The sequence below is a fragment of the Moschus berezovskii genome, chromosome X, assembly GCF_049115385.1.
Source record: "Moschus berezovskii isolate FMDL1 chromosome X, NW_MosBer_1.0, whole genome shotgun sequence".
In the NCBI taxonomy this organism is placed as follows: Eukaryota; Metazoa; Chordata; class Mammalia; order Artiodactyla; family Moschidae; genus Moschus; species Moschus berezovskii.
In genome coordinates this window covers 34,284,537-34,299,118 of record NC_142488.1, presented here as the reverse complement: position 1 = coordinate 34,299,118, position 14,582 = coordinate 34,284,537, and the positions used below count along the sequence as shown (strand labels likewise).

Genomic DNA, 14,582 nt, shown 5'->3' with positions numbered 1-14,582 from the left:
TTTATATTATAAATTCAATAGGTCATAAAATGCTCATTTTCTATGGTATATATTACAGGGTTTCATATCTATCTCTATATATATTATAGAAACTTAGGAAATATTTTACAAAAAGGCAAATAATGTCAAAGTCTGTTTGTTTATCTATCCATCCATCTACTTATCTATCCATCCACGCCATAATTACATTTTTAAATTAGTATACCCTTTTTCTTACCTGAGAAAGTCAAGAAGTAAAGAGTGTTGCGAATGAAGCTGAATCACCCTTTCAGGGTAATCCACAGGTAAAGACTGACTTGAATTAATTCCAGGTGGCATTTTTCCACATAGGTGGATCAGCACATCATAAATGGTCTTATTATATTTGGAAAAGTCACTCTTTCTGCAAAATTTTTTGGCCGATAGGGGTGATGAGCACACTTGTATTTTATACACATCTCTATGGGAAAATAATATTAAAATTAAAAACATCTTAAAATGTTAAAAAAACCATTCTCAATGACTAAATACAGTTCTATTTAAAATCAAATGAGAAATTATACAATTCACTTCATTTACCTATTTTTTGTGAGTAAATATTTTCTTAATAACCCCAGAGCTTTCCAGTAACTTGCTTTAAGCACACATCATTATCTAATGGTGCTGCTGTCAAGTCTGAAAGATTGGATTGTGATTAGAAAATGTTAAGGGTTTTGGAAAAACAGAATAAAGGTTAGATTCTAGACCCACTATCTATAATTGTGTGAGTATAATGAGTTATTTAAACTTATTTAACTCAATTTTGTGGGCTTCCCTCATAGCTCAGTTGGTAAAGAATCTGCCTGCAATGCAGGAGACCCTTGTTCGATTCCTGGGTCAGGAAGATTCCCTGGAGAAGGGATAGGCTACCCACTCCAGTATTCTTGGGCTTCCCTTGTGGCTCAGCTGAGAAAGAATCCACCTGCAATGAGGGAGACCTGGGTTTGATCCCTGGGTTGGAAAGATCCCCTGGAGAGGGGAAAAGCTACCACTCTAGTATTTTGGCCTGGAGAATTCCATGGACACAGTCCATGGGGTCACAAAGAATTGGACACAACTGAGCGACTTTCACTTTCAACTTAATTTTGTACAGTATAAACTGGAGACAATAATGCCTATAATAATTTATAAGACATTTCAAACATTCATCAAACACACAGGCACACACACATACACATATATATACACACACACACAAAGGCACATTTACATACATTTGCTCAATATTGATACTTTAATACTTATAAGGGCACATCTTGCACACTGGCCACATGAGTGGGGATCCTTATCTTAAAGATAAAGTCCAGAGAGCTATTGTTTCCATATATTTTTCTGTTCTTTAAGTAAGATGATACAATCTCTTATTTCGTGATACCTCCCATACCAAGTTGTGATTTTTCTGCTCTTTATGTAAGATGCTTTTGAACTGTGGTGTTGGAGAAGACTCTTGAGAGTCCCTTATACTGCAAGGAGATCCAACCAGTCCATTCTAAAGGAGATCAATCCTGGGTGTTCATTGGAGGGACTGATGCTAAAGCTGAAACTGCAATACTTTGGCCACCTCATGCGATGGGTTGACTCACTGGAAAAGACTCTGATGCTGGGAAAGGTTCGGGGCGGGAGGAGAAGGGGACGACGGAGAATGAGATGGCTGGATGGCATCACCGACTCTGTGGACATGGGTTTGAGTGAACTCCGGGAGTTGGTGATGGACAGGGAGGCCTGGCGTGCTGTGATTCATGGGGTCGTGGAGAGTCGGACACGACTGAGTGACTGAACTGAACTGATGTAAGATAATACAATCTCTATTTCCTGATACCTCACATACCAAGTTGTGATGTATGTTAATTTTCAAATGGAGTAAAAAAAAAAATCCAACCAATTCTTGCTACCTACGGTTTACGAAATATCTAACACTATTCTGTGTATTTGGTTGCTAGCAATGAGAATCACAAATGAATCACTAGCTTAGACTGACAAATAAAAAAGTCCCCAAGGGGCCGTTTTGAATATCAGTTCTCTAGTTTAGTAGCTAGTAGGGCTATACAGCAAATTCAAAAGAAACTACAAGTTTTAAGGGTTTCAGTATCGTCCCTCAAAGCCTTGCTCTGACACTTATTCTGTGACTTTATGAAAGTTATTTGACCTTTCTCTCCTCAACCTTCTGAAAAGTAAGGTACATAATAAACCTAGTATATCCTGAAATCACCAACAAATCAAATACTTTATGGAGAAAATTAGCACCATCATAGGCATTAAAATATTTCTATGAAAAAATTATGAAAAAGATAAAATGATAGACTAAAATAGAATTAAAACAAATCAATGAACAAATAAAAAAAGAGGGAAAAACAATGAGTACAAATGGAAAGAAATAATAAATAATAAGTGGGCACACAGAGGCCCCATTTATAATAGTTGTAAGACACAGATTTTAAATTCAGTGCATGTACTATGTTTAAAATTGAGAATCTTGTCACTGAACTATAAATTATATTTAAAAATGACTAAATGGAAAATTTACAGATAAGCAAATCCAGTAAGTAAAATTAAGAGAGCAATGGATGAGTTTAACAGCAGGTTAAGTCAAGTGAAAAGCAAACTAATGAACTGAAATACAGGCCATAGGAAAGTACCATACTGCAATACAGAACAACAGAAGGATGGGAAATATAGGAGATTGAGCAAAGAAGAGGAGCCCAAGAGAATTCAGCAGTCACATAACTTGAAAGGATACAGAGTGAGAATTTTCAAAATTGACAATAAAAAAAAATCAAACTACAGATGAAAGAATCACTATGAATCCCAATAAGAATAACTACAAAGAAAACTTACCTAGGTGCTTCAGAGTAAAGCTGTTGAAACCAAATATAAAAAGAAACTCTTAAAAGTGCTCCTCTTACCCACAAAAAGAAGATATCTTCAAAGCAGTAAAATAAAAATTTCAGATGACTTAACAAAAACAGAATACAGAAGAAAATAACATATTTTAAATAAGCTTAAAGAAAATAGTTGCCAACTTTAAATCCTATACCAAACAAATTATACAATTAGAATAAAGGTGAAAAAATACAGCTATTTTCAAAAACAAAATACAGAATTTGTTACCAAATGACTTTAATGCAAAGATCTAAAGATAATTATTTGAGAGGAAGAAAATCATCTTGTGTGAGAAATTAAAGATATAAAAAGAATGAAGAAAAATTAAATCAGTAAACATATGAACAAATGTTGACTGATTAAATAATAACAGCATCAATATCTGGGGTATACATACACTCCAGATATTTTACATATATATATATACACACATATATATTTAAAATGTATAATTATACAACAACAGTGTATGTTGGAAGGAAGAAAATAAAGTCAACATATAATTTCCTGTAACATCAGGGAAGATAATAAAATTATTAATTATGATAAGACTTCAATAACTTATATGTACGCCATAATGTGTAATCATTAAAAGAATTATAGAAGTGTACTTCTAGGCTTGTAGAGGATAAATCATGAAATAAGAAGAGAACATTTAATCAATCCAAAAGAAGGCAAAAAAGGAGAGAGAGGGTAGAGAGAAAAACAGAAGAACTTAAAAACATCACAGATCTAAATTTAAATTCATAGTATTTGCATGAAATTTATATAAACCATAAACTTGAATTAAAGGAAAAGAATATGAAACAAGCTAAATATAGGGTATACAAAGAGACATAACCAAGATCCTAAGAAATAAAGATCTATTTAAAGATTCAAAATGTTATGTAAATATTAACCAGAAGTAAAATGCCTATATTAATACAATACAACTTAGAATTTAAGGCACAAAGTATTACTAAATATAAACAAAGACATTCCACTGGCAATGCACCATAAATGTACATTACAGTTGCATATTTGAATTGGTCATGGAAGTTCACCATCATTCTAAGAGGAGATTAAGAAAGAGAGAATGGAGAAAATAGAGACAACAAAGGGAAGGAAATAGCAGAAAATAAGGCAGAGAAAAACAGTTAAAAATGAGTTTTCCAAGTGAGAGGGCCTACTGAAAGCCAAGTAAATTGAGTGATATAAAATGTTCCCACACTCAGATTTTATTTCAATAACTTGCAGAATAGGAGATTAGCAGAAATAATGGAGACCATTGGCCACCTGATGCGAACAGCCAACTCATTAGAAAAGACCCTGATGCTGGGAAAGATTGAAGGCAGGAAGAAAAGGGGACAACAGAGAATGGGATGGTTGGGTGGCATCACTGACTCAATGGATATGAGTTTGAGCAAGCTCCAGGAGATGGTAAAGGACAGGGAAGCCTGGTGTGCTGCAATCCATGGGGGCGCAAAGATGGGAGCGTAAAGAGTCGGACATGACTGAGCGATTGAACATATACACTCACAAAATATGACATCAGACTTCTCATCAGAAATACTGAATGATTCTAGCTGTATGGGATAATGCAGGAGGAGGGGCTCAACTATTCACAACATTATATGACCTTGAAAAAGTATCTTCTTAGCCTGAGAGTCCATGATCCAAATTCCAAACAAAGAATTACCACTCAATAACACCGTTACTGAACTGAACTGAACACTGTTACTTGGACAATGTCACAATTCAAAGTCTTTTGGTTGTGAATAGCTTCTTTCCCAGGGCTAGAGGCCCTCCTACTCCTCTAGAACTGCCTTTGCCCAGGTTGTATGCAAGAGCTATTTCTCATTTATCAAAAAAATCAAAGTTCTCAGTTCCATCAGGAAACAAGGAGACCCACAAAGTCACGAGTAGGGATAAAAAACAGAACAGTTATTAGGAAATCATCCAAAAATGTAAGAGCTTTTTAAACCTTATATTATTTGATCAAGTGATCCCACCTCTGAGAACCTTCCTATATAACATCTAGAAATGTTTGCTACCATCTATAAACAGACACATTCAATCTTGGCATTGTTTTTAAGAAAATACCTAACAAAATAACAGAAGTAAATGCCCAACAATTAGTGAGAATCGGTAAGTAAATAATGACACATGAATGCAATAACATACAACAAATTAGCAATCAATATTATAGTAAAATATTAGAAACTGAAAATTAAAATCATAAGCTCTATCAACAACAACAAAAATGAGAATGCTTAATAGCAAAAATTCTGGGATGCAGTCATTGTGGAATAGAAATAAATTTATAGACCTGAAAATAATTAAGCATACCATTCAAGTTTAAAGGAAAAGTAAATCACAAAGAAAACCAACCAGCATTATTTAGAAAATGCAGAGATGAATAAATCAATCTAACAGCTTATTCATTATGAGACATAAAAGTAAAATATCTAAATCAAGAAAATACAAAATTAAAATTATAGAGATCTTAAACATACAAACCATACTACTACTAGTTACAAGTGTTACATAATGAATTGTAAATGCTCAATGAATTCCCTGAAAATTAAAAAAAAATAATTAGAATACACTAAAACTAGATACACTTTTCAGTAGAAAAAAACAACAAAACAGAAAACTGAAAAATTATAAGGGAATAATTTCTCTAAAAAATCCCCTGGAGTCAGATGATTTATGATTGAGTCTATAAATTAGTAATTCAATCTATGATGCTGATAATATTTATTAAAAAACAAAAAGATATCTTATAAGAAAACTAAACAGTTAGAGTAATCAAGCTCACGCCTATATATAGATGCAAAACTTCTAATAAGGCCCATCTAGTTACATAGATTAGTACTTGCCCCTGTGGTGCCAGCAAGTTACCCCAGTGATGAAAAAGGAGGTAGGAAAACTCTAAGAACCACTACACCAGTATTAACAATGGAGGAGCCTAAATTCCTGTCAAAATTAACAATATAATTAAGTGACTTGATATGACCAATGCAGTTAACAGGTTTTTTTTTTCTTATTATTATTGCTGTTTTCTTTTTATTTAATTATTTTTTTATTGGAGGCTAATTACAATATTATATTGGTTGGTTTTGCCATACATTGACCTGAATCCGCCCTGGGTGTACATGTGTTCCCCTTCTTGAACCCCCCTCCCACCTCCCTCCTCCCCATATCCTCCCTCTGGGTCATCCCTGTGTACCAGCCCCAAGCATCCTGTATCATGCGTCGAACCTGGATTTGGGAGAATGGCATTGAAACAGTTAACTGTTTTAAACATTCTGAGTAATAAAACAACACATGAAAGAGGTAAAGATACTGTCAAACAGGAGATAGTATCAAAGAAATCGTGTCTTCCCTCTTCACTAACACTATTTACTATCCATCACCCTGATGATACTCTTGAGAGACAGCTGAATTTCATTTATACAGAAATAAAATAATCCTGTTTTATACAGTTTCTAAATTTTTCAAGTTTAAAAGGATATCTTGCCCATATCATCCATTCTCATTTCACAGATGAGGAAACTGAGATTTAGAGACTTTCAGTGCTTGCCCCAAATCATTGGATGTTTAGAAGAAATTAAAAAGTACATGTATACTCAAAATTTCTATTTGCATCCTTTGGCTTTTCTAATAGTCTCCTCATAATTTATCAGTTTATAATAAATTAACATTGAGTTTCACTTCAAACAATCACGTTAAATAGATATTTATATGATACAAGGCAAACATAGAGAAATGTTAGAGAAACAGTGTGGAGATTCCTTAAAAAACTGGAAATAGAACTGCCATACAACCCAGAAATCACACTCCTGGGCATACACACAGAGGAAATCAGAATTGAAAGAGACACATGTACTCCAATGTTCATCGCAGCACTGTTTATAATAGCCAAGACATGGAAGCAACCTAGATGTCCATCTGCAGACGAATGGATAAGAAAGTTGTGGGACATATACACAATGGAGTATTACTCAGCCATTAAAAAGAACACATTTGAATCAGTTCTAGTGAGGTGGATGAAACTGAAGCCTATTATACAGAGTGAAGTAAGCCAGAAATAAAAATACCAATACAGTATACTAACACATATATATGGAATCTAGAAAGATGGTAACGACAACCCTGTATACGAGACAGCAAAAAGAGACACAGATGTATAGAACAGTCTTTTGGACTCTGTGGGAGAGGGCGAGGGTGGGATGATTTGGGAGAATGACATTGAAACATATATATTATCATATGTGAAACGAATCGCCAATCCAGGTTGGATGCATGATACAGGATGCTTGGGGCTGGTGCACTGGGATGACCCAGAGGGATGGGATGGGGAGGGGGGTGGGAGGGGGGTTCGGGATGGGGAACACATGTACACCTGGGGTGGATTCATGTCAATGTATAACAAAACCAATACAATATTGTAAAGTAAGTAGCCTCCAATTAAAAAAAAAAAAGAAACATATAGCTGTTACCTTCTTACAGTCTCTGGAATATGAAGAGAATGGGGTCCTTCAGGCCAACCGAAGAGACTGAACCAGGTCTCAGCTGCATTTACAGTTTTCAGAAAGAAGTCATATAACCTTGTTCCTCCTTTAGGAGAAAAGAATTCCTTGTCTTTTGCCTCCTTTTTCATAGATCTGTTGCCTTTCTTTGGCATTTCACATTTTCTTGACTTCAATCTTTCAGGTATTATTTCCATTCCTAAAATTCACATTTGTTTATAAAAAACACATTACTTGACAATAAGGTAAAATAATCTGTTAGCTAGTCCTATTTGTATCTAGACAAATGGAGCTCATTCTACAAATTATTCTATGGTCTCAAATAAACTCTGATCAATTTACTGTAGCTTAAAATTAAACATTATTTTCAAATGGCCAACAGAAATACTTTAAGAAGATATGTTTCAATAAAGAAATCTATTAAATTTTCTTCATGTCATAACAGTGTATCAAAAATTCCCCACAATGGAACCTTTTATTTTATATTACATATGTAAAACATTTAGACAAGTCTTCAGTTTTACTATTAGACAGAATTAAACCTTAGCTGAATAACTTATAAAAACAAAAAATTGGTTTTGCATTCAAAATGACTTTCTGTCCAAGTGAAGCACTTCGATAAAACAAAACATGTTTGAGCTAAAGAAATTTTCAAGAATATAAAATGATTTTATTGTGTTTTATTTTTCAAAAATATCTGCCAATGTAATCGTACAAGCACACACTCATTTCAAAACCTCTCAATATTTAATTTGGCTTGGTCCATTCAACTAAGGGAAAATTTTCAATATTATCTGCACCCAGAGAAAGGAATATTTGAAAAGTCAATTGCAAATAACAATATCAAGTTCACACATTTATCTGTGTGCAATGTGTTCTTCCCGAGTGGCTCAGTGATAAAGAACCTACCTGCAATGCAGGAGCCACAGGAGCTGTGGGTTCAATCCTTGGGTCGGGAAGATCCCCTGAAGGAGGGCATGGCAAACCACTCCAGTATTCTTGCCTGGAAAATCCCATAGACAGAGGAGTCTAGTGGGCTACAGTCATAGGGTCAAAAACAGTCAGACATGACTGAAGCGACTTAGCACACACATCTATTTCTAAGATAAGCAACACTGGACCCAGCTAATTAGGAAACAACCCCCTAGTTCAGCAGTTTGTGAATTATGTACAAAGGGTACCTGTACAGAGAATCTCAGCAAATTCACAAGGGCTCTACCAGATATTTAACATTTTAGTTAAATACCACTATAACATCTGCTTCATATCATATAAACTACTACCCTAGGTTTTTCTACCAAACAATCTAATAAATGGAACTGCTTGGTATAGCTTTTGGCTTAAGAGAAAAAAATATTATGATATTAAGCATATCATGAGCCAAAAACAGAGAATTTCTACTCTAAATCATTGGAAAGAGCACCCAAAGCAGAAAGTGAAAGTGTTAGTCGCTCAGTTGTGTCTGACTCTTTGCTATCCCATGAACTGTAGCCTGCCAGGCTCCTCTGTCCATGGAATTCTCCTGGCAAGAATACTGGAGTGAGTAGCCATTTCCTCCTCCAGAGGATCTTCCCAACTCAGGCATCGAACCTAGGTTTCCTGCATTGCAGGAAGATTCTTTACTGTTTGGGCCACCAGGGAAGCCCTTCAAAGCAGATGACCCTCTCAAAACTAGTGACAAATTCAGCTTTCTTCATGGATTTCTTATTACTTGAAAAAAGTCTAAGTTTTGAATCAAATAATATTAAACAGATAATGTTTTGGATTGGGCTGGAGAGGTACACTATGTATTTGCCACATACCGACAAACAATCTTCTCTTTGCAGGCTCAGCATCACTACATTTACTAGGAGCAGTAGAAGTTAAGACAGTTTCTCGATTGGCAAGCAGACTCTTGCTTTCAGCCTTCACAGAACTGGCATCCTTTTCTACAAATGACACGTTGGATCAGAGTAGGTCAAACAAGCATTTGTGAATTCACTATCAAATTACTGAACCTGAATTTCATAATTATATATATATATATAAACATTATGGTAAATATGTATATACATATATATACATACACACATACATACAAAATTAAAAATCTAAATTCCCATTACTCATGAATAAGATGTAAAATAAGAGGAAAATAAAGAGTGATATGAACTGAACTGAATGAACTTTATTAATAAGGCAATTATTTTGATATATCAAAGTTATTGGAGAATGAACAATGTTCAACTTTAGCATAAACAAATATATATAGTCTTTTAAATGTTTCTACACCCAAATTTTTAGAATTATTATATATAGTGCTCAAAATCATATATAAAAAGACTGTCACTAACAAAGTAATTTCTTTCTAGTTAATTTTCTGAAATGAAAGCATTGCTTGGTTATGATTCCATTCTGTACAGATTTGATCTCTATTCCAGTTAGAGCTGCTGCGCATACAGTAGACTTGGCCACCATGGCAATTCAAACAACCACAGGCAATGCCGAACAAGAAAAGGAAGCAGATATAACCTACCACCCGATATCTACCTGCCTACATATCTACTTATCTATCTACATATGCATGTACATATATGTTTGTATGTATATTATATAAGAATACAATATATATTATACAACAATACATTATTTAATACAACACATATATTCAGAATGTTATTCCATCAGAGAAGCATGGCCTCTGCAATTAAAAAGATCTAACATGAAAGCTTGGCACCACAGCTCCCGAGCTAGTAAACCATGGGTGCATTATACAAGTTCTCTGAAACATCTGTTTTTTATCCATAAAATGAAATCAAGGGCTCTGAACTCATGTGTTTGCTTTGAGGTTTACTTTATAGGCAACAACACATATAAATAATCTGCTATATAATGTTTCTTCCACCCTTTCAGTACAAAGCCATTCAGAATTTGCCAGAGAACCTTTGCCCAGTAGGTATGCACATATCCACAATGCTAAGCCACTGAAGACTCCAGAGAAGGAAGCCTTAGGAAATTCAATGACAGAATGATTCTTTTTGACAGAATGATACTGCATTCAGTTCAGTTCAGTTGCTCAGTCGTGTCCAACTCTTTGCGACCCCATGAATCACAGCACGCCAGGCCTCCCCGTCCATCACCAACTCCTGGAGTTCACTCAAACTCATGTCCATCGAGTCGGTGATGCCATCCAGCCATCTCATTCTCTGTCGTCCCTGTCTCCTCCTGCCCCCATTCCCTCCCAGGATCAGACTCTTTTCCAGTGAGTCAACTCGTCACATGAGGTAGCCAAAGTAGACGGTACCTTTTCAAGTCAACATCAAATGACAAAAAGTTCCTGCTGCTGTTAAGTTGCTTCAGTCGTGTCCGACTCTGTGGGACCCCATAGACGGCAGCCCACCAGGCTCCTCCAGCCCTGGGATTCTCCAGGCAAGAACACTGGAGTGGGTTGCCATTTCCTTCTCCAATGTGTGAAAGTGAAAAATGAAAGTGAAGTCGCTCAGTCGTGTCCGACTCTTAGCGACCCCATGGACTGCAGTCCACCAGGCTCCTCCGTCCATGGGATTTTCCAGGCAAGAGTACTGGACTGGGGTGCCATTGCCTTCCCCACAAAAAGTTCCTGCTGCTGCTGCTAAGTCACTTTAGTCGTGTCCGACTCTGTGTGACCCCATAGACGGAAGCCCACCAGGCTCCCCCTTCCCTGGGATTCTCCAGGCAAGAACACTGGAGTGGGTTGCCATTTCCTTCTCCAATGTGTGAAAGCGAAAAGTGAAAGTGAAGTCGCTCAGTCGTGTCCGACCCTTAGCGACCCCACAGACTGCAGCCCACCAGGCTCCTCCATCCGTGGGATTTTCTAGGCAAGAGTACTGGAGTGGCTTGCCATTCCTAGTGGGGTACAAACCCACATCTGTACACTTCAACTAAACTCAGTGATTCATATGATACTTTTATATTTGGCATATTAAGTATAACAACTTAATGATTTTTATTACATATAAGTCATACTTCTTTACTTTTGGATATACTTGGTATGTTTTAAGATTTCACCTTTACTGAACGTACCATTCTCTAGAGCACAGTAGCTACATATGGAGGCTCTGAGGTCTCATAAATTTGGTTAGAATTCCCTGAGCAATGTGCTCATCCTCCCTATGACTCATTTAGAAAATAAATTTATTGGATATGAACATTTTCAAATTTTGGTCATCTATGACTCAGTTTCTTAATCAGCAAAGTGAGATTAATAAGAGTACTGAACCATGGTTGTTGGGAAGACTAAATGAAATAACAAATATAAGGCACTCAGCACAGAATATCATATGCCTGGAAGTCACTAAGTATATGTTATAAATTACTGCATGCATATTTCTGAAGATATTTTAGATTATTTAAGAATCATTATATCTTTCTTTTTTTAAAAAAATATTTATTTTAATTGGAGGTTAATTACTTTACATTATTGTATTGGTTTTGCCATACATTGACATGAATCTGCCCCGGGTGTACATGTGTTGCCCATCTTGAACCCCCCTCCCACCTCCCTCCCCATCCCATCCCTCTGGTTCACCCCAGTGCACCAGCCCCAAGCATCCTGTATCATGCATTGAACCTGGACTGGCGATTCATTTCACATATGATAATATACATGTTTCAATGCCATTCTCCCAAATCATCCCACCCTCGCCCTCTCCCACAGAGTCCAAAAGACTGTTCTATACATCTGTGTCTCTTTTGCTATCTCGTATACAGGGTTATCATTATCATCGAATCATGATATCTTTCTATAGTAATGTTTACCCAAATGAATATATTATTTTAAACAATTATCATACAAATACAAACACTCCATTTTTTTTCCTTCTAAAGAGATAGCAGTATTTTGTACAGTAATTCCTCATTATTTGGGGAGGGGGCATTATGAAAAATACAAAAAAGTGGTAAAGTAATAATAATAAGTTATGATACCAATAATAATAAAATGACAACAATAATACATTCCAGTTATTTATAGTCTAGAAATCTTCACAAAAGTCTTTTTTTATAAACTCACCGCTAGTATCATGCTGCTGCTGCTGCTAAGTCACTTCAGTCGTGTCCGACTCTGTGTGACCCCATAGACGGAAGCCCACCAGGCTCCCCCATCCCTGGGATTCTCCAGGAAAGAACACTGGAGTGGGTTGCCATTTCCTTCTCCAATGTGCTGAAGTGAAAAGTGAAAGTGAAGTCGCTCAGTCGTGTTCGACCCTTAGCGACCCCACGGACTGCAGCCTACCAGGCTCCTCCATCCATGGGATTTTCTAGGCAAGAGTACTGGAGTGGCTTGCCATTGCCTTCTCCGAGTATCATGCTACTCCCCCATAAAGCACATTTTGTTTAATAATAGATGTTTAAGGATTGAGCGATTGAACTGAACTGAACTGAACTAAGGATCTGGGTACTAAAGATAAAAGCATATGGTAAAATGGTGAGGTGAGAACACAAAATAGAATTTCCACCCAGGTTCTGCAACCTTTCATCCTCTGGTCTTTCTATTACATTGTCTTATTTGATATCTCACACCCCATCCATCCAGTATATTAGAAGAATATAACATCAAAATTTGTCAGAAAAATCTTTAAAATTCTGAAAATGTGTGCAAAATTTGTAATACATATGTGCTGAGAAGGAACAATCAGAGCAGTAAGGAGAGACCCCAGGTCTCTCCAGGGTATATGGAAGCCTAGAGAGAGTTTGATGAGGGGAGTGGGGTGGGTCAACAGTATAAACTGCTCTTCAGTAGTGCAGTGACAACAGTTTAATGGATCTAACTGCCTACTTTCCTCTGCTATTTGTCCTCCTGTCTGTGGAAAATAGAGTGGTTTATTGGATTGGTAAATAGGCAAGCATAGCTTGAATTCACTCTTTTTCCTCTTTGGGAACAAGCCTGTTCAATGAAGGGATACAGTCTCCTCTTTCCTCCCTATTGTCATCCTGCACACTCACCCAAAGTAGCTAAGAGAGGGAAGCAGAAGTTGAAGGGCAAGAGTGAGCAAAGTTAGTTGATTAAGTAAGGTCCCTGGACAATGAGATTAAGATAAAGGAACAGCCTAAGGCAGGAAAGAGTCTTCTTTCCTTGGTTTTGTGATGGAAGAGATGATGGATAAAGCATGTTTGGAATTTGAAAAGTCAGTGTGTTCCTGCCAGATGGTCTCCAGTTCTTCTGAAAAGCCTCAGTCCCCCGAGAATGAGGCAGAACAGGATTGAATAGGTTTCACAGGAGTGGTAAACATTTGAAGCAAGTGGAGAAGATGAGAAAACTTGAACACAGAAAAGACTAGCAATTCAGTGCTGAAGCTTAAGCCTTTAACAATCTACACAGAAAAAAATGTTCGCACTATCCATTGTTCTCAATTTAACAGTTGAAAATGCTGGAGAGGGTGTGTAGAAAGAGACCTTCTACACTGTCAGGAGTGTAAATTGATACAATCACTATGGAAAACAGTGTGGATGTTCCTCAAAAATCTAAAATAGGATTACCATATGATCTAGCAATCCCACTTCTGGGCATATATCCAGATGAAACTGTAATTCAAAAAGATATATGCACCCCTATGTTCATAGCGGCATTACTCACAATAGCCAAGACCTGGAAAAAACCTAAACGTCCATCAACAGATGAATGGATAAAGAAGATACATCATATATATAAATATACACACACACACACATATATATATACATATATAATGGAATACTGCTCAGCCATCAAAATGAAATACCATTTCCAGCAACATGGATGGACCTAGAGATTATCATACTAAGTGAAATAAATGAGACAGAGAAAGACAAATACCATATGATATCACTTATATGTGGAACCTAAAATATGGCACAAATGAACATATCTATAAAAAAGAAACGGATTCATAGACCTGGAGAACAGACTTGTATTTGTCAGAGAGGAAGCAGGGAGGGAGAGGGTCAAACTGGGATTTTGAGGTTGTAAATGCAAACTATTACATTCAGAATGGAGAAACAACAAGGTCCTAATGTAAAGCACATGGAACTATATTCAATATCCTCTGATAAACCTGAGTCATGAGTGTCTGAGTGGAAAAGATTATAAAAAATATATATATGTGTATGAGTTACTTTGCTATACAGCAGATATTGGCACAACACTGTAAATCAAGCAACACTGTAAATCAACTA

General features: G+C 36.3%; 1 protein-coding gene across 1 annotated transcript in view; it reads right to left on the bottom strand.

Moving 5' to 3' along the window:
• CFAP47 (cilia and flagella associated protein 47) overlaps positions 1–14,582 on the bottom strand; it is a 509,689-nt gene that overhangs the window by 324,707 nt on the left and 170,400 nt on the right. Inside the window, exons 28-30 of the mRNA XM_088833637.1 lie at positions 9,215–9,340; positions 7,383–7,611; positions 218–439 (exon numbers count right to left, since the gene is read on the bottom strand). Coding sequence (XP_088689763.1) covers positions 218–439; positions 7,383–7,611; positions 9,215–9,340 — 577 coding nt within the window. The remainder of the gene's footprint in view (positions 1–217; positions 440–7,382; positions 7,612–9,214; positions 9,341–14,582) is intronic.